The 20,980-nt window shown below is 39.4% G+C and overlaps 2 protein-coding genes across 2 annotated transcripts in view; one reads left to right on the top strand and one right to left on the bottom strand.

Annotated features, from left to right (window-relative positions):
- evplb (envoplakin b) overlaps positions 1–5,647 on the top strand; it is a 44,582-nt gene extending 38,935 nt beyond the window's left edge. Inside the window, exons 17-22 of the mRNA XM_073943944.1 lie at positions 269–462; positions 912–1,062; positions 1,204–1,287; positions 1,564–1,668; positions 1,751–1,843; positions 1,938–5,647. Coding sequence (XP_073800045.1) covers positions 269–462; positions 912–1,062; positions 1,204–1,287; positions 1,564–1,668; positions 1,751–1,843; positions 1,938–5,393 — 4,083 coding nt within the window. The 3' untranslated portion in view covers positions 5,394–5,647. The remainder of the gene's footprint in view (positions 1–268; positions 463–911; positions 1,063–1,203; positions 1,288–1,563; positions 1,669–1,750; positions 1,844–1,937) is intronic.
- A 6,683-nt stretch (positions 5,648–12,330) lies between these two features.
- sphk1 (sphingosine kinase 1) overlaps positions 12,331–20,980 on the bottom strand; it is a 58,730-nt gene continuing 50,080 nt past the window's right edge. Inside the window, exon 5 of the mRNA XM_073944041.1 lies at positions 12,331–14,412. Within this exon, the coding sequence (XP_073800142.1) occupies positions 13,707–14,412 (706 nt within the window). The 3' untranslated portion in view covers positions 12,331–13,706. The remainder of the gene's footprint in view (positions 14,413–20,980) is intronic.

Here is a 20,980-nt window from a genome sequence, read left to right as displayed (position 1 = left end):
CATACTCTAGCACTTTATTCTCTGAGCACTAGCTTCTAGTTTCATTTAATTAGCACTTGTTGTTGTGCATTGCCTCTTCTTGTTGAATTGCTGAAGGTCTCAATTGTAAGTTGCTTTGGAAAATGGTGTCTGCTACATGACTAAATAATGACTACCCATAGCCCTAATTAGTTACTCTGAGTCTCACCTGATTACCCATTTATAAAATCATTGCTCAAAACGCTACCATGTGCCTCATCAGCATCAGTATTGTTATTTTCCTCCATAGCAATTGAGTAAGGACGTTGCATCCAGGAAGGGAGACATTCAGCAGCTGAACGGTGAGCTGGAGGCCACCGAGCAGACGTGCAGCTCCCTGCAGAAGAGTTTTCAGGAGTTCTGCCCGGATATCCGCCATCAGGAGAGCCAAGTCAAGCGCTTGAGGAACCGATACTCCAACATCAACAGCCAGCTGCAGCAGAGGTGAGGCGTCCCACTTCATCTGCCCGTTTAACACTAGAGTAGGGGTGCCCAAACTTATTCTTACACCTTTAAAAAATGCTGGGTTCCACACAATTCCTTCACGCAGACATTTGATGGTGGACTCCGGGTGCTCCGGTTTCCCCTACAGTACAAACACATGCGCTGTAGGCATAATTGTGTTGGCTAAATTAGCCGTAGTGTATGAGTGTGAATGCAATAATGGAAAGGTGTTTCCCAGTGTTGGGTTGTGGCTGAAAGGGCATCCGCTGGAGAAGTTGCTGGACAAGTTGAAGGTTTATTCCGCTGTGGCGACCCCTGATTAATAAAGGAACTGAGCTGAAAAGAATATGAATGAATGATACCGAATTAATTTTATTAATTGTTTACTTGAGGCTTTCTCGAGTAAAAATTCTTTTGACATTTGAACTGCATCTGTATTTTCTTAACAGGGCAACTCTGTTGAAAGAAGCTGTCAGTAAGTACCAGGAGTTTCAGAGCGTCAACCAATCGCTCACTGCTTTCCTCATCAACATGCCCAACAACAAGGTGCAGCCTGGTGAAAGTATGACGCAAGTCTATGCCAAGCAAAACTCGCAGATGGTCAGTATTAAATTGTATTGTTGGGTTTGCGTTTGAATTATTTGATAAATAATTTGATCATTCTGTGTAAAAACAACTTTAACTTTTGTTCTTTTTCGTTGTGCGGAAAATTTAATCGTTTGAATTTGTTTTCGGTTGCAGAGAGCAGTTGAAGACATCAAGAGGAAGCAGGACGATGTGAACAGGATCGTGAAACTTTCCGAGGAGCTGCAGGGCGTTCTCAATGTGCGTTGGCCATCTTGAACTTGAACTCATATTGCAATGTATTTCAGTAGAGATGTGGTCATAATCGTTAATGTATTGTTAAAAACACCCTTGAGCGCCATCTGCAGTTAAAAGCTGTCCTAAAGCACTATCTTCTGTAAAAAACTAAGTTCGGATTCAATTCAAGAGAGAAAAGCAATGGTCAGAATAGGTGCAAAATTGATTTCTCTAACAATCACAGCTCTTCATTCCAGATTCAATTTTAATAAAAATAATCTGTTGTTTCTGTGTCTTCAGGAGTATGAGGTCAATTCTAACAAATACCGCAGTGCATTGGGAAAGCCGGAAATTAATTCAAAAGGACTTGATCACTTAACCCTGGCTGAATTTGTGAAGAAGAAGGTAGGCTGGGTTCCATAACATCCAGGATATACCTACCATTTATGTTCCCTTTTAAATATCTGTCTAATTGTTTACTTTTTAGGAAAAGGATGTTGTGAATCTATACTCTGAAGTATCTGCTGAGAATAACCAGCTTCTGAATCAACTGTACTTGGCCAAAGATCTCATCTACAAGGTACTTTTTCAACATTTTTGCAATGGAAGCTTTTAGAGAGAACTATGAACTTCCTAACTAACTCAATGAATCTGTATTTGTACCCTATGATCAGAATGAAGAAATCGTGAACCATGTGGTCGTAAAGCAGCAACTGCAGATGCAAAGTCAGCAGAGAGAAATGGAGGAAGTTGACGGCTTGAAGCAAGAGCTTTTTGAGGAAATATCTCGTCGTACACATGCTGAGAATGATCTATTTGCCCAAAGGAAACGACTGGTGTCCCTGAAGAGTCGCCGAGGTGTGGAGCGAGTGGAGGAAAAGGAAACAGTGCATTACTACCGTGATCCGAAGATTGAGGCTGACTTGGAGGTGCTAAAGAAGAGGATAGCAGACGAGATCTACAAGCGATCCGAAATGCAATCCGAAATTGAGATTTTCAAGCAAAAAATTGTCAGCCGTGAGCGAGATGTTGTAGAAGTAAAGCCCAGGTTGGTGACAAAGGTGGTTACAGAAATTGAGCGTGACCCCAAATTAGATGTGGAAGCAGCGAGGATTAGGGAGCTCATACTTAAACTAAAAGAGGAAATTCGAGTGCTTGAGAGTAATTCAGTTAACATCCGAACGGAGGTAACTGTCCTGGAGAACAAGAAGCCTGTGATAAAGGAAAGGGTCATCCTTAAAGAGGTTGTGAGGCTGGAAAAGGACCCAGAAATGCTGAAAACTGTAATGAGCTTCAAGAGCGAGATATCGGATGAGAGTATCAGATGCAAGAACCTGAATGATGAAATATTCGTTATTAGGAGTCAGATCAATAACTTGGAGAGAATTATTCCAACCATACAACCCAAAACTATCATCAAAGAGGTAAAGAGGGTGGAACAAGATGCTGACCTCCTACAAGAGTCCAGAACTCTTCGTGTGACCCTGGAAGAGCTGATCCAAGAGTACAGTATTTTGATGAAAGAGATCTCCAGCCTTCAGGTCCGCTACTCCCAAGTAGAAACCATCAGACAGAAGATCGAGTTCAATGAGATCATTCATGAGATCTACAGGATTGATCCTGAGACGGAGAGGGAGCTTCGACGGCTGAGAAACGAACTTATCGAAATAGGCAAACGCCGCACTAGCATTGAAAGTGAGATTAGTTTAATTATGGTGGATCTGAAGACTCTGCGTGCCGAGAAACCCAAAGTTGAGCTGAAGGAGGTGACTCGAGAGGTTGTGAAAGAAGAGAGGAGCCCTGAGATTATCAGAGAAATTAAGAGGCTGAATGAGCAGCTTACCATTTTGCGTACCAACTACGATTCTACTACGAGTCGTGTGTTTCGTCTGCGCAAGGACAGGGATGAGTGGAAGGCTGAAAGATCCAAGGTGGAAACGAAAGTGGTGACCAAAGAGTTGATAAGGTATGAAAATGACCCTCTTCTGGAGAAAGAAGCTGAACGTCTTAGGAAGGAAGTCAGAGAGGAAATTCAATGCCGCCGAACAGTGGAAGAGAATGTGTTTGATCTTCAAAACAAGTACATTGTGCTCGAGAGACAGAAACCAGAGGAAAGAGTTGTGGTCCAAGAAATAGTGCGTCTCCAGACAGATCCGAGTCAGATTCAGACTCATGAGAGATTAGTCAGGACTTTGGAAGAGACTATCAAGGTTCGACGACAGCTAGAACTGGAGGTGCAGCAGATGAGATCTGTAATCCTGGAACTGGAGAAAAAACTGGAGCTTGTGGATCGACAGAAGAAGGTAATGGTTGAGACAGAGTTGAGACAAATCAAGGCTAGAATCTATGAACTTGAGAACTGCCCAAAACCTGTTGAGGAAAAGATCGTCATTGAGGAGGTTTTGAAAGTTGAGAGAGACTCTAAAGTCGACAAACTTATCACTGGGCTTCGCACTGAGATTGACAATGAGGGTGCCAGCATTTCAAGACTGGAGAGAGAGATCCGAAACCTCAGAATTAGGATTGAGTCCCTGACCAAGGAGAAATCTGTTGAGAGGATCATCCACAAAGAGGTGATCAGGGTTGAGAAGGACCAAGCAGTGGAGGCAGAGAGAGAGAGCCTTCTGACCCAAGTCTCTCAAGTGAAGAGTACCAGGACCCTTAAAGATGAAGAACTGCTGAGATTGAAAAACAAAATCACCCGAATTCAGACCACCAGGACAAACTTCTCTCAAGAGGAGACCACCTTGATTGCCAACAGGGATAGGATCAAGAGGGAGCAAAACGAACTTCTCCAGGAGCTGAAAAGACTGGAGACTCAAAAGCAGGAGATCAGCATAACTTTCCAACAACAGACCAAACTCCTGAGCGAGAGGAACCAACTCAGCAGACAAAAGAGCATCAAGATGGAGTCAGAGATCCAGCGCCTGGAAAGGGAAATCCTGGAGGTGAAAGAACTGATCAACGTTCGGGAAAAAACTCTCATCGAGCTCCAAAAAGAGGCAAAGTCTGTGCAGAATACAGAGACAAACACCAGAGAAACTAACGTCTCTACCAAAATCACCATTCTGGATCCAGAGACTGGCAAAGACATGTCTCCATACGACGCCTATCTTGAGGGCCTGATTGACCGCAATCAGTACATCCACCTGCAGGAGCTGGAGTGCAGCTGGGAAGAAATCACAACCACGGGACCTGACGGTGAAGTCACACTCCTGCAAGATCGTAAAAGTGGAAAGCAGTACTCCATCAAGACGGCTCTCCAAAATGGACGACTAACCCAATATGACCTTCAGCGCTACAGAGATGGTAAAATGACCATTTCGGAGTTCGCTCTCTTGGTTGCAGGAGAAAAAAAATCAACAGTCTTTCCTCCCTCGAGTGTAACACAAACAACATCCCTTCAGACAAACTCCAGCTACAGCCCCTCAACACTGACACGGCGTACATCCTACTCCAGCAACGGCAACTTAAACTCTCTGAACACAAGCGGAGATGAGCTCTACCCTATTTCTGGCATTCTGGACATCACCACAGAAAGCCGAATGTCTGTAAGAAGTGCCCTAACACGCAAACTGATTGATCAAGACACCGCAATGAGGCTCCTCGAAGCTCAGGCTGCTACTGGAGGAATTGTGGACCTCAATAAGAAAGACAAGCTGTCCGTTCATAAGGCTGCAGAGCGTGGATTGATCGACTCCAGCCAACTTCACAAACTCCTCAGTGCCCAAAAGGCATTCACTGGGTTTGAAGACCCTGTGTCTAAAGAGCGCATGTCAGTGGCAGAAGCCGCTCGTAGAGGATGGATCCCAAATGATAGTGCTATATGGTTTATGGAGGCACAGCTGTTAACCGGTGGCCTTGTTGACCCAAACCGAGCAGGTCGCATCGGTCTGCAAAACGCAATTGATGCAAAATTGATCGACACATCGATGGCCAAGCAACTCCAAGATGATCTGGCCTTAGTGAAGAACGTTGTGGATCCCGTAAAAAAGGATAAAATCACATATAAAGAGGCCATGGCTCGATGCAAGCGGGATCACAGCACGGGACTGCTCCTGTTTCCGGCAGCCTCCACTGACACCGTAGACGCTCCGTCCTATTCCAGCTACAAATTCACCAAGAAGTAAAGAGACGACGGGCAAGAATGCTAACAAGGTTTAAGTGCTACATAGTAAGGGACATTTCTAGGGCTTTTTTTTTTTCAATCTTATATATAATAATCCAAGGAAACTTTTTATTATGTTTTATCAATTATTTCTTTCTGTCTTTTATTCCAGTTGCATATTTTCTGGTTCATCTTGATGAATGGGCTGAGTTCCTTTTTAAACTATATATAATAAACTAAACCTGATATTAATATTAAACTTGATATTAAATAAAACGAATGTCTCTGGAATTTTTTGTGTAATATGTGTTGTTGGCTTTTTCCAAAAATATACCAGTGCAACATATTACTTTTAGGTTTAGGGTATTATGGTCCAGGGTCACAGTATGCGATAATGTTGATAAATCATTAACATTAAATTCAAGCTCATAACATTATATTCTAATATATATATATATATATATATATATATATATATATATATATATATATATATATATATATATATATATATATATATAAATATAAATATATATATATATATATATATAAATATAAATATATATATATATATATATATATATATATATATATATATATATATATATATATATATATATATATAAATATAAATATATATATATATATATATATATATATATATATATATATATATATATTTATATATATATATATATATATATATATATATATATATATATATATWTWTATATATATATATATATATATATATATATATATATATATATATATATTTATATATATATATATATATATATATATATATATATATATATATATATATATATATATATATTTATATATATATATATATATATATATATATATATATATATATATATATATTTATATATATATATATATATATATATATATATATATTTATATATATATATATATATATATATATATATATATATATATATATATATAAATATATATATATTTTTATATATATATATATATATGTATATAAATATATATATATTTTTATATATATATATATATATATATATATATATATATTTATTTATTTATTTATTTATTAGAATATAAATATATATGTGAGTGTCGTGGTTCACGGTTGATCTGTGATTTGTACGGATCACAACCCACGGTTTGGAACACAAGAGAGATCGCTTCTCGCGTCATTCAAATCATGAAAGCATTTAGGCTTCCTATAAAATATAATGATGACGGAAGAGGTTGTGGTGGGTTATTCGAAATGTGATGGGTTTCTTATTAAAGGTGTTTTCTTTCCCTACTTGTTTAGCCTGAATTAATGCATTCAGTATAAGCTGCACAATTAATCATTAAAAGATCAGGATCTCAACACCCACTCATCATAAATGATAAATTATGGTGATTTGCATATGTTTATTAATCCTTCCTATCACTGCATTCAAATCTGTGTTTGAAAAATGCAAAATCAAGAAAGAGGGTCATGAAGATACAAGATGTGCAGCACCTGAAACTACGGATACTGGAAGCCTGTGCTGGCATTTCTCCTGCGGTGTTGCTATCAGTGTGTGAAGAGTGGGGGAAGAGGGTTGCCAATGACAGTCCAACACAATGGGCAGCACATTGAACACATTTTATAAGTGGTCAGAATCTTGTAAATAACTCATGAAAGAATAGAGTTACGTTAAAACCAAGCACACAATTGTTTTTCTGGTGATATTACCAATAAGTTTGATGTGTCACATGACCCTCTTCCTATTGAAAAAGCAAAAGTTGGATCCAAGATGGCCGACGTTAAAATGGCCACCATGGTCACCACCCATCTTGAAAAGTTTGCCCCTTCACATATACTAATGTGCCACAAACAGGACATTAATATCACCAACCATTCCCATTTTATTAAGGTGCATCCAAATATATGGCCCACCCTGTAGTATAAAGATAACCAATTCAATACTTCATAATAAAAGCATAAATAATATATTTACGCAAAGAATTCCAAGACAAATTGGTTTATTTTCACTCTGCCTTTATTATTGTTAATAAATGCACAGAGTTTGCCACCTGAAATTTTATTGTAATCTTTTTTTTCATACAAATGTATGACTTGGAAAAATATAAAACATAACATATATTATATTATGTAATATATACATTGATGCGCACACACACACACACACACACATATATATATATATATATATATATATATATATATATATATATATATATATATATATATATATATATATAGGCAAGTATAGAGAATGCTATTTCAATATCACAGTACAGTTGTTGCAGCCATACACACATTTTTAATTCAATAAACAAACCAAAGCACCTTTTTTCTCTCTCTGAATTTCACACTGCATGTGCAAAACTCAAAACCCCTCAAAGACAAACAAACATAAAGATTTCCCATCATCATTAATCATTTATTTACAGAATTTCAACTCCATATGGCTTTACACCCATCAGGCATCTTTACCTGAATCTGTCTATTGGTCTGCATGTGGCTGGTCTGAACTCCAGCGTGACACAATGTTCAAGTTTCCGAGGAACAAAATGTACATTTAAAAGAAGGTATTGCAGTTCGATTACAGTCTGTGCTACAATATATGCAAAATAAAAGCACCTCTGAGACTCGTTTATTATTAATAATAGCCAAAAACCTCACGGCTAGCTGAATATTGTACACTGTAAAACAGAAATCTGCATTAGTTCCCGATTAAGAGAACGCTGGAATGACTGTAAGCTCAAGCTTTGGTTATGAGTGGATGTGCATTTGAATAACCCTTAAAGCAGGGGTGCTCAATCCTGTTCCTGGAGATCTACCTTCCTGTACAGTTTAGCTCCTACCCTGATCAAACCCACCTGAACCAATTAGGGCCTAAAATCCACTTGATAATTACAGACAGGTGTGTTTGATAAGGGTTGCAACTGAAATCTGCAGGAAGGTAGATCTCCAGGAACAGGATTGGCCACCCCTGCCTTAAAGAGACAGTTCACCCCAAAATGATCAGTTGGTCTCTACTTTTCTTTTTGTTGAACCCAAAACCTGTGCATGTTTGTCCTACAATGGAAGTCAGTGGTTACCAGTTGTCAGCATTCTTCAAAATATCTTCTTTATGGGTTCAACAGAATAAAGAAACTCATAAACGTTTGCGACCACTTGACACTACATTTCTGGGGTGAACTGTCCCCTTAAATTACATTATACAGGAAGTGACATCATCATGCAGGAGCACCAGCAGCAGTAAGTGTTTTCATTGTTTTTATTTAGCTGTTATCGCCTTGCTTGATGAGTGTTTATGTAAGCATTTAAAGAAAATGAAAAGTTGATTGTGTGCAGATGCTCTTGTCGATTTGATATTGCATTTGGAAGGTGTTTAAAATGCAATTGCTAGAGATTTGCATCATAACATGTGCATCATTTGCTCCTCGTTTATTGCATTAATCACTTAAAACTTCAAAAATTCCCAATGCATCCATTGATTCTTTGTCTAATAGATATATATATATAAAGTTAAAAACAAAATTATTTGCACTCCTAAGAAATTTGTCATCTCTTTTAATGTTCCCCAAGTGCTGTTTAACATTTCTTTTTACAGTGTTTCCTCTTATATTTTTTTCTGAAAAAAGTCTTGTTTATTTTAGCTTGGCTGAAATAATGATTTAAAAAATGTTTAAAAATTGCTAAATCTGTTAAGGTGAATATTATCATCAGCCCTTAAGAGATTTATTTTAATCGGCAGGCTACAAAACAAACATGGCAAAAGCAAATGAAAGGAGGGGTAATTATATACACTCACCGGTCACTTTATTAGGTACACCTTACTAGTACCCTTTTGCCTTCAGAACTGCCTTAATCTTTCATGGCAGAGGTTCAACAAGGTACTGGAAATATTTCTCAGAGATTTTGCTCCATATTGACTTGATAGCATCCTGCAATTGCTGCAGAAAGGTGCTCTATTGGATTGAGCTCTGGTGACTGTGAAGGCCATTTGAGTACAGTGAACTCATTGTCATGTTCAAGAAAGCAGTCTGAGATGATTTGCGCTTTATGACATGGTGTGTTATCCTGCTGGAAGTAGATGGACATGGTCAGCAACAATACTCAGGTAGGCTGTGGTGTTGACATGATGCTCAATTGGTAATAATGGGCACAAAGTGTGGCAAGAAAATATCCTCCACACCACTACACCACCAGCCTGAACCGTTGATACAAGGTAGGATAGTTGACGCCAAATTCTGACCTGACCATCCGATTTGAGTTACTGTTGCCTTTCTATCAGCTGGAACCAGTCTGGCCATTCTCCTCTGACCTCTGGCATCAACAAGGCATTTGCACCCACAGAACTGTCGCTCACTGGATATTTTCTCTTTTCAGACCATTCTCTGTAAACCCTAGAGATGGTTGTACGTGAAAATCCCAGTAGATCAGCAGTTTCTGAAATACTCAGAACAGCCCGTCTGGCACCAACAACCATGCCACGTTCAAAGTCACTTAAATCCCCTTTCTTCCCCATTCTGATGCTCGGTTTGAACTGCAGCAGATCGTCTTGATCATGTCTACATGCCTAAACGCATTAAGCTGCTGCCATCTGATTGGCTGATTAGAAATTTGTGTTAACGAGCAGTTGGACAGGTGTACCTAATAAAGTGGCCGTTGAGTGTATATAATATACATAACTTGTGAGTAAATGCGAGCTATAATTTGCCACAAGGATCTGAAGGCAGCACAATCTATATCAGCTAATATAACAGTACAGCAGTTTCATGGCTGGAAGAGAAATAATTATGTTCAAAAGACACAAAAACTTCTGCCCTGATGGTGTTCATTAACACACACACACACACACACACACACACACACACACACACACACACACACACACACACACACACACACACACACACACACACACACACACACACACACACACACACACACACACACACACACACACATAGAAACCATTTATAGTCAAACCCCTCTTAAAGGGACAGTTCACCCAAAAATGAACATTTACAATTCACTCTCCTTCAAGACACTGAATATGTAGGTAACTTATTCTTCTTCAGTCGAACATTAAAGAGGTTTTTGAGCTGAATCTGTGCCCAATTTATATAATGCAGGTCAATAGTTACCCGTTTTTGAGATTAAAAATAAACATTAATTTAATGTGGTCTCTCCACACCACCATCAGTGTGCAGCAGCCACAAGACAGCGACGCCAGTGCGCTCACCACACACCAGCTATAGGTGGAGTGAGACAGTGATAGAACCAATTCGGTGGATGGGGATGATTGGGAGGCCATGATGGGTAAGGTCTGATGGAGGGAATTTGGCCAGGACACTGGGGTTACACCCTTACTCTTTATGAGACGAGCCATGGAAGTGCCACCTCGGTTTAACATCTCATCCCAAAGACGGTGTCCACTGACAGTATAGAGTCCCCTTCACTATACTGGGGGATTAGGACTCACACAGACTGCAGTTTGGGCGCCCCCTGCTGGTCTCACTAACACCACTTCCAACAGCAACCTAGTGTTCCCATGTGGTTTCTCATTCAGGTACTGACCAGGCTCAGCATTGCTTATCTTCAGTGATCTTCCCTGCTGAAAAATCCAGCTTAAACCAGCCTGGTTGGCTGGTTTTAGCTGGTCGACCAGGCTGGTTTTAGAGGGGTTTTGGCCATTTCCAGGCTGGTTTCCAGCCATTTCCAGCCTGGTCTTAGCTGGTCAGGCTGGGAGATGACCAGCTAAAACCAGCTTGACCAGCCTAGCCAAGCTGGGAGTCCAGCCAAAACCAGCTATATCCAGCTTAAACCTGGCTGGTCAAGCTGGTTTTAGCTGGATTTAGCTGGTCATTTTCCAGACTGACCAGCTAAGACCAGGCTGGAAATTACTGGAAACCAGCCTGGAAATGGCCAAAACCCCTCTAAAACCAGGCTGGTAAACCAGCTAAAACCAGCCAACCAGCCTAGGTTGGTTTAAGCTGGATTTTTCAGCAGGGTTGAGCAGCAAGATAATATGACTGTGGTGATATTAAAGCTAATAATATTGTAAATAATGTTCAATTTCTTACACAGACCAGCTGATTTGCTTCACAAGACCTCAGTTTGGATTCATATGTACGTGTTTGTTGCAAGTGTGCCGCAAGCCTACGTTTGAGTGAAGGTTTCGGCCGTTAGATCGCCCCCTGGGGGCTGGCTGCAGTACAAGTCATAAAGCCCGCCTCCTCCGTGTTAATGAAGGAGACTTGAGCCCAAATAAAAAAAAATATTACACTTGCAATAAAATGTCCCGAAAGATAGTTCTGGTCGATTAAGGCACTGGTTATTGTGCTGAAACAGGTGCAGATCTTCATTATTGTAAACAGTTTGTTTTTAGCAGTAATTTAATGCTGGGCGTGTCATCGTGATTGACAGCTGTGATTGACAGTTTCTCAAAGCAGCGCGTCTGAGCTTCGGCAGGAGACTGAAGTAGACTGAAATGTTATTATTCCATTTCTGTGTTATTTTACCATGACAAAATGAGTTCAGCAGTAAACTATAGTTTCTGACATACATGATCCTGGTGGAACACTGTTTATTCGCTAAGTTCAGGGCTTTTTTAGCGCTTAATTAGTTTGCTGATACACGCTTAGCCACCCAGATAGCAAAACACAGTTCCGGCTAGATTCTTGCCAGCCGGAGACTTATCTCTTAGAGCTCAGACTGACTAATGTTACCTCTGCTGGACCTACTCCGGATGCCTGGACTCACTACCCAATTCCAGCCCGAGTCAATCGAGCCAGATGCGGCGGCCGAGCGAGCAGGCGCTGCCGCATGCGAGCCGGAATCAGCCCGCGACGCCGCGAGTAAGTTATGTGTTGCGGCCTGGAGCTGGCGCGATTGAATATATAAAACCCTCATATTTGTTAACGTTATTACATCCATTTGTGTTGATATGACAGCAAACGCATGCTGAGAAGTTCGGGGGGCGTGGTTGATTTTACATAAAGCGTTTAATTGGAAGCTCGACTCCGCTCATTTTCGCGGCTCCTCCTCTGGCTCCATCAGACAGTCCTTCTGCGCATGTCTGGCTCCAATTTCAGCAGTCTTTTGCGACAGTTTGTGCCCGTCAAGAAGGCGTTTTGCCCTCAAGGCGTTCAGTGGGAAAAAGGGCTGTCGCGTCGTCCATATTTTTTACAGTCATTGGTTTGTTGATAATCTAAAAAAGCGGTCACTATTCACTGCCATTATATCAATCACCAATGACCAGATTCAGCTCAGAATCTGCTTTAATGTTCGACTGAAGGAAAACAAGGTCAACTGAGAGACCTTTTAAAGTTTTGGATGAACTATCGCTATATAATAATATTAACAAACATAAAACATTTAGACTTCTAGAAAAATAAAGATGAGCAGCTATATCATCAATGTTCACTGTTGGCACTTCTGTAAATCAAGATTGGTGCATCGCAGCAGCAGAAATCCAGCATTATACACCAGAGACCCCAAAACACAAGACAATACATGTTATTTCAACCCAATGTTGGGTTAATTTATGGACAAACACCAACCGAGGGGTTCATTTATTGTATTAAAGTTATAAGTCCAATTTTAACTCTTTTAATTGGCTGTTTTGACAAGATCTACAATGTAAAAAGTGTTATAGAAATAAGGATGAAGATAATAAAAAGATTAATAAAGACTGAACTGAATTACCCCAGTGTTTAGGTTTGTCCATATTTTATCTAATTTAGGCTGAAGTAACTAAAAAAGGGTGACATTCATTCATTATCCCTTATTTATCAGGGGTTGCCACAGCGGAATGAACTGCCAAATATTCCAGAATACGTTTCATGCAGCAGATGACCTTCAAGCTGCAACCCAGTACTGGGAAACCATACACACTTATTCACGCACACACTCATACACTACGGCCAAGTTGGTTAATCCAACTCACCTATAGTCATACCTGCCAACACTCCCGTTTTTCCCAGGAGTCTCCCGTATTTGATCTCCCGCCACCCTCCCGTTTTTGTTATTTCTCCTTGAAAACTCCTGTAATTTCTCCCAGATTTTTAGAGACAAATGTTGGCAGGTATGCCTATAGTGCATGTGTAGACTGTGGGGGAAACCGGAACACCCTTGGAAACCCACGCCAACATGGGGAGAACATGCAAACTCCACACAGAAATGCCAACTGCATCAGCCAGGACTCAAACCAGCGATCTTCTTGCTGTGAAGAGACAGTGCTAACCACTGAGCCACCGTGCCGCCCTATGTTTTTCAGTTCAGTTCGATTTTTGAGTGAGCTATCGCTTCAAATTCAAGTGTGTATCAGCAGATGATGCGCGCCGCTGCTCTGTGCACCTGAGCTTGAACAGGTCCATAATGAACTCGCTCTCCGTCCACCGTCAGCACCCCGTCTGCACTCAGCGGCTCTAATCTAATGGCCTGTGCGCGCACGTACACCAAATGTGCACATCCACAGTCCAAATGCGTCCCGCTCTGCATGGCGCGAAAGAGGCGTAGCAGTGTAGCACGCGAAACTCCTGCAGTCAAGTAAAATAGGTGAATAATCCCGTCATCAGCACGTGCTCCTGGAGCCGCCATCAGATCCTCACTCAGGTGCGACTGAAACATCGCAAGTACCAGAACAAACTCGCGCTCCTCTACAAGTGTCCAATTCTGCGGTACAGGCTGCCCGAATGGCGCCATCAGGTGGTCATTCAGGAGATTTTCACCTGTGGAAGACACAGAGTCTGTTTCTCCAGCAGGTAAATAGGCCAGTTTACCTTGATATATCCGCAGTGATGCCAGACGCACAAGTGTGCCAAGGATAAACCGCAGCGCGCCGATCTGCCGGAATGTCTCACTCTCGATGTCCACGTCCGCCACGAAACCCCAGGCCAGAGAGAGAAAGGAGAACAGGCGAGCGCCGGATGACAGCTGAACGGAGATCAGGTCTAGACCCGAAACCAGACCTTTACACAGCAGAAACCCGCAGCTGGTCAGCAGATCCTCACCCCACACCGGAGACGCACTGGAGAACAGAAACACATTAATCATTAATCATATTTGTACATATAAATCTTATGCTGCGTTCACGCCAGACGCGGAACGCGCGATATTCGCGTAAATAGCCACGTGAACATTTGAGTTTACTCGCTCTGATCAAGCGTCAAACCCCACTTCATTCGCGCGTCAAATTCACTTCAGAACAGACGTGGATTCGCGTGATGGGCAGGGCTTCTGTCTGCCCGGTGACTCTAGCTTCATAGCTTAATGGCTAACATGGATTTTATTGAGAAAATAACAGTGTTTATGTGCTTTATGACGACTGACAAACAACGCGATACGTTTAGAGCCGTGTCTGAGTCCACTAGATTCTTTCAGATGTGTATCCAGCTCTGTGAGCTCATAAACTCCTCCAGAAACTGAACCTGGATGATGGAGGCTTTCAGCGGAGCTTCTGACAGATCCCAGCCCAGTTTGATGAACTTTTTGCTGGTGTCGGCTGGAGGATTTCCCCCGGGACTCCAACAACAGGTGTACGTCACAATCACGCCCCCACAAGAGCAAGCTACTGATTGGTTAACGCGGCGCAAATGTCCGCTGAAGATCAGATTTTTGAAATCAAGCAATTCGCGCGAAACGTGCGTCAAACGCGCAAAACAATCAATTTGCGCAGCGCCATTCACGCAATTCGTGTCATTCGCGCGTTTTGCATCGCAGGATGTCTATTCGCTCGTTTGCATTGACTTAACATGTAAATCACTCGCGCTTGACGCACGTTCCCCGTCTGGTGTGAACGCAGCATTATGAACACTCTTGAGATGGCTCGTATCACATCTAAAGGCTCATAAACACCGGGACATTTTTTGCTCACGTTTTTCGCCAGTGTTTTTCTGTATTCCAAACCAAGGAGCAAAGTGAACATGCAAAAACACCCCTTGACGTTAGACAGCACTTAATAAACTTGTGAAAAGGTAAATGAAACTCATCATCGAACCCTATTTGACATTACTCTAGTTGCTCTTGTGTTTATCATACAGCTCAGTTCAGACAGCATTGATTAAAGCAGCTTCACATTCATCAGTGCATCAGCTTCATTGAATGAAAGTGAAACTAGGATTGCCTCTATTGTTTTGCTCTTAAGTGCCCTCCAATTGGTGTTTACACTTCAGCAGCTCCGGGCATGTGAACAAAAGTGCCAATCTGATTGGTTAAGTTTTTAAGGCAGCTCATCAAAACAAAAAAACAAACATGAGTTTTTTTAATGTTTTTTTTTTCCTGGGTTTACATTTAAAAGCAGAGAGAGGGGAAGGATCGACAAAGACCACGAGGCGAGAATCGAACTCTGGTAGCCATGAACACCGAAGTGCATATGTCGACGCACTAACCACTACACCACTGGCGCCGATGAGTTGTTGTTTTTTGCAATCAAATTGGCACACTTTGTTTAGTCACAAGGCGTTAAATGTTGACGAAGAAGAGTGAGCACAAAGCCTCCTGGTGTGATCGGGGCTTAACACTAAAAACTGCGACTGATCCATATGCTACACTGAACAAAAACAGAGACAATTCATAAGAGAGCAGCGTATAATTGACGGCGCACAACAAAATTCATACAAGAGCATTGTATAATTAAGAGCGCATGAGAAAATTCGTTAGAGAGCAGCGTATGATTGAGAGCGTTCAAGAAAGTTCGTAACAGAGCAGCGTGTTTTCTCAAGCGTGTGCGAGAAAATTTATAAGATAGCAGCGTATAAATGAGAGGGTGCAAGAAAATTTGTTAGAAAACATCATTTAATTGAGTGCGCAATAAAATTCGTAAGAAAGCAGTGTATGATTGAGTGCACAAGGAAATGTGTAAAAGACCAGTGTATAACTGGAACCGTACAAGAAAATTTGTAAGAGAGCTGCGTATAATTTAAAGCATGTGAAAAAAATTGTACGAGAGCAAAGTATAATTGAATGCACAAGAAATTTCGTAACAGACCAGCATATAATTGAGAGTGCACAAGGAAATTCGTAAGAGATCAGCAAATAATTGAATGTGCAAGAAAATTCGTAAGAGAGCAGCGTATAATTGAATGCACAAGAAAATTCGTAGGAGAGCAGCATATAATTGAGAGTGCACAAGAAAATTGGTAAGAGAGCAGCAAATAATTGAATGTGTAAGAAAATTCGTAAGAGAGCGGCATATAATCGAATGCACAAGAAAATTCGTAAGAGAGTAGCGTATAATTGAATGCACAAGAAAATTCGTAAGAGCAGCGTATAATTGAATGCACAAAGAAAATTCGTAAAAGCAGCGTATAATTGAAAGCGCAAGAAAATTTGTAAAAGAAACGTTTAATTGAGTGCACAAGAGAATTAATAAGATAGCAGCATATATTTGAGAACTCGCAAAAAAATTTATATATACGAGTATGCGACAATATTTGTAAGAGAGCAGCATGTAATTGAATGCACAAGAACATTCGTAAGAGACCAGCGCATAACTGAATCCCTGAGAAAATTCGTAAGAGCGGAACGTATAATTAATTGCACGAGAAAATTTGTTAAAGAGCAACGAATAATTGAATGCCTAAGTAAATTTGTAAGAGAGCAATGTATAATTAAATGCACAAGAAAATTCGTAAGAGAGCAGTGCATAACTGAATGCCTGAGAAAATTCGTAAGAGCGCAATCTATAATTGAGTGCGCAAAAAAATTCGTAAGAGAGCAACGTATAACTGCTAGTCAAACGAACTCTCAACAAAACAACAAAAACAGAAGCAAAACATGCATTAAATTTAGCTTTTTCAAACATCTTGCAACCGTTCAACTCAAAGTTTAACCAATGTATGATCAAATGCACTTAGCTTATCATTTAATATCATTACATTTTTGGTGTCTGCATAATAGTCTATGTTCTTCAAGACCTCTGGTTCTGAAGTCCTAAACCGTAAACAATAATAATTATATAAATATTATATTAAAGCTTCAGTTTTAGTCATTTCATACGCTTCTTTTAGTGCAGTTGGTTGCCCAACCAGCATTTCGGATCTTTATTTAAAGTTTTAAGTGTTTCATCTGATATTTATATATCATAAATAGGATTTTTAAGTGTGCATAGTGCAGTAGAGTAGGCTATTGGAGTATGCTAGCCTACATCTGTTTCTGAACACACCCAAATCCTAAATGAGCAACCACACGATCATTAAAACACATTCAAGCGTTCTCTACTCAAGTAAATGTTTGCTTTATTTACTTAAATGGCAAAATTAATCCCCACAAAGCGTTTTAAAAGCTTCTTTAACTCATTTCAGTCCAAAACCTAAACCATTAGGCCTACATTTAGTAAACAAACCGACGGTAGCGTTGTATTTTTTCACATTTCAGTTAAATATTTTTAACCTTTAAAAAGACCTGTTGAGTCATTTTAACTGCTGAGGAAAGTTGCAGTTAAAATCTGCAGTTTTTAATGTATTAATAAATGTTTTCAGTTTAGTCGCGCTGTGAACTGATCCCAAGTACACCCGTCTGCAGCCCGCAGATCGGGGCGGGGCTGAATACGGGGCGGAGCTGAATGTGCAGCCCTAAACTAAACAGGACTAAACATGTCACTCCGCCTACAAGTCTTTCATTGGTTCACGGAAACAGACGTTGATGTAATGTATGCTTTCGATTCCGGTTTTCATCTCTGCATGGTAAGTACACATCTTCTGTCATGTAAATGGTCAAATTATAGTGCAGTACACCTCACGTATTATGTGTCATTTATTTAATTAAAGGCCTTTAAGGAGATATGAAGTTTTAAAGCCTTAAAAAAAATGTTTTCTGTGTTAGGGTTGGCGTTTTCCAGGTTGATCGTACAGTTGGTGGTTTTATTCACTTAGAAGAATAATGTAAACTTTAAAGAGTTTTGAGCAAAACAGTCCATCACATGAAGTTTATTAATATCAAAGATAACAAAATATATTTTTCTTTGTGGCATGTTCTCTAATTTATGGTAATGTTAATGATATATGTACAATATAAAACTTGATTCTTAACTTACTGATCTATACTACATTCTGTTTGCAGATCATTGGCATTGATATATATAGTCATCACTATGATTCCTTAGGAGCATATTCTCTGTTTTATTTTATTTTACCTCAGTTCTTTCTCTCTTTTTGTTTTAATAGATTTGTGCATTTAATAATTTTTATTTTTATTTACACTTCATGTTCTCTTTTTTTTACATTTACATTTACATTTAGTCATTTAGCAGACGCTTTTATCCAAAGCGACTTACAAATGAGGACAAGGAAGCAATTTACACCACTAAGAGCAACAATGAATAAGTACTAAAGGCAAGTTTCAGGTCTGTAAAGTCTAAGAAGGGAAGTGTTAGTAATTTTTTTTTTTTTTGTACAGTTAGTGTGATATTCAAATAGGCAATTGCAGATTAGGAAGTGAAGTGGAGACTAAATAGTTGAGTTTTTAGTCGTTTCTTGAAAGACTGTTTACTTTATAACCCATGTTTACTTTACTTTATAACTTTATAACTTTATAACTTTACTTTATAACTTTACTTTACTTTATAACTGTTATAACTGTTTACTTTATAACTGTTTACTTTATAACCCTTTATAACAAAGTTTTTGTTTACTTTATAACCCATGCATGAAACTTATGCAAAGGGGAATGTGGAGGGGGCATGCCTGGTACAAACATATTTAATTCTTTGAGTTTAACTTTAATATACTGTATGTTAAGCGACATGTTGATGATTGTTGGTTATTTTGTACAGATGCCGCCTGAGATCCTGCAGTGGATCCTACTGAGAGTTGTCACACAGGATGGTGATGGGACATTTCTGCAACTCTCACTGACATCCAGGACCTTCTGAGCCCATGTCGTTTATTCATTTTCTTGTCGGTTTTGTCCCTTTAATAATCCGGAGTCACAACAGCGGAATGGACCGCCAACTTATCCAGCAGGTTTTTAGGCAGCGGACGCCCTTCCAGCTGCAACCCATCTCTGGGAAACATCCACACACACATTCACACACACACTCATACACTAAAGACAATTTAGCCAACCCAATTCACCTGTACCGCATGTCTTTGGACTGTGGGGGAAACCGGAGCACCTGGAGAAAACCCACGCGAAGGCAGGGAGAACATGCAAACTCCACACAGAAACGCCAACTGGTTCGAACCAGCGACCCAGCAACGTTCTTGCTGTGAGGTGACAGCACTACCTACTGCGCCACTGCCTCGCCGAGCCATTGTCAGTAATCCAAAATTCAAGAAGCAGGCTGTGTGTGTGTGTGTGTGTGTGTGTGTGTGTGTGTGTGTGTGTGTGTGTGTGTGTGTGTGTGTGTGTGTGTGTATGTGTGTGTGTGTGTGTCTGTGTGTCTGTGTACACATGTTAAAGAGTACAGAATATGCCAAGCACTTTTTACTGCAGATTGTTACTTTAATGCTGTAGTGGAATTTCCCTGTAAAAAATACATAATTGTTTTTATGTTTATTAAAGATAATAATCACAAACTGCTGTATCTTATATTATTATTAATATTTTCTATAAATTGTCAGTCTTCCTTTTGTACGTGTGCATGTGCATACACAGATGTTCTGTAGGTGAGACATCTGACATCTAAAAAACACAGATCTGCCAGATTTTTACTTGAACCGAGAAAGAGGGACTTTCAACTGACTGTATTGCTTTGTGTTGGTGTTTTTATCAGGATTTGTCAAATAAAAAAATCAGAAGTTTACACGAGTGCTGCACTTATTAATGTCAAATTTATTTTCATTAATTTGTGTCCTGATAGATAAGTAATAAATAAAACTGGCCGTTTGTGCCACACTATTAATATAATATTAAGTGTATTTAATATTCTAATTAAATGAAATAGAATAACGATGTTGTACGTGACTCTTAATAACCAAACAAAATCATTATAAAAATATTTTTAAAGATCTACAGTGCAGAAATGGATCCAGAAGGGTTGTTAGAAAGTGGTATTAAAGTATTTACCCTGTATTTACAAATAATACAAAAATAAAACCAAGAAGACAGCATTTTAATTCAGTAATATTAGATTATGAAATTATTTGTAACTTATTAATTAAATTGTAGAACAGATATTAAAACCACCCAGTAGGTGGCAGCAGAGCACTGTCTTCATTCAAATGGAGAAACTGAACAAAACTTTAATGGATTAGTAAATAATAAATAATGAAATTGATTGCATCCATAGATGACACACCATGTAATATGAAAAAAATTAATAAAAAATTTTACTCATGCTGGAACATTTACATATAACAGATCATATACATGTATATTCATAGCAGCGTCAAAGTAAAAATAAATCCATTATATGATGAAATAATCTGATTTAATAAGTAAAAAGGTTACAAACATATACTTCCCTTAATAAATAATAGCTTATCCCTGCTCTTAATAAAACTCAAAGCAGTGCAGTATTGAAAGAGAAACAATTGGACACATGCCCAATATTTTTAATAGTATAATTGTAATATTTTCAATTGTAAATTTTCCAGAGAACTCTCCCATTCAAAGGGAAAAAATTTAACTGAACTAAAAGCACTGTCGGTTTTTAT

The sequence above is a fragment of the Danio rerio genome, chromosome 3 (genome assembly GCF_049306965.1).
Source record: "Danio rerio strain Tuebingen ecotype United States chromosome 3, GRCz12tu, whole genome shotgun sequence".
Lineage (NCBI taxonomy): Eukaryota > Metazoa > Chordata > Actinopteri > Cypriniformes > Danionidae > Danio > Danio rerio.
This window is presented reverse-complemented; position numbering and strand designations above follow the sequence as displayed.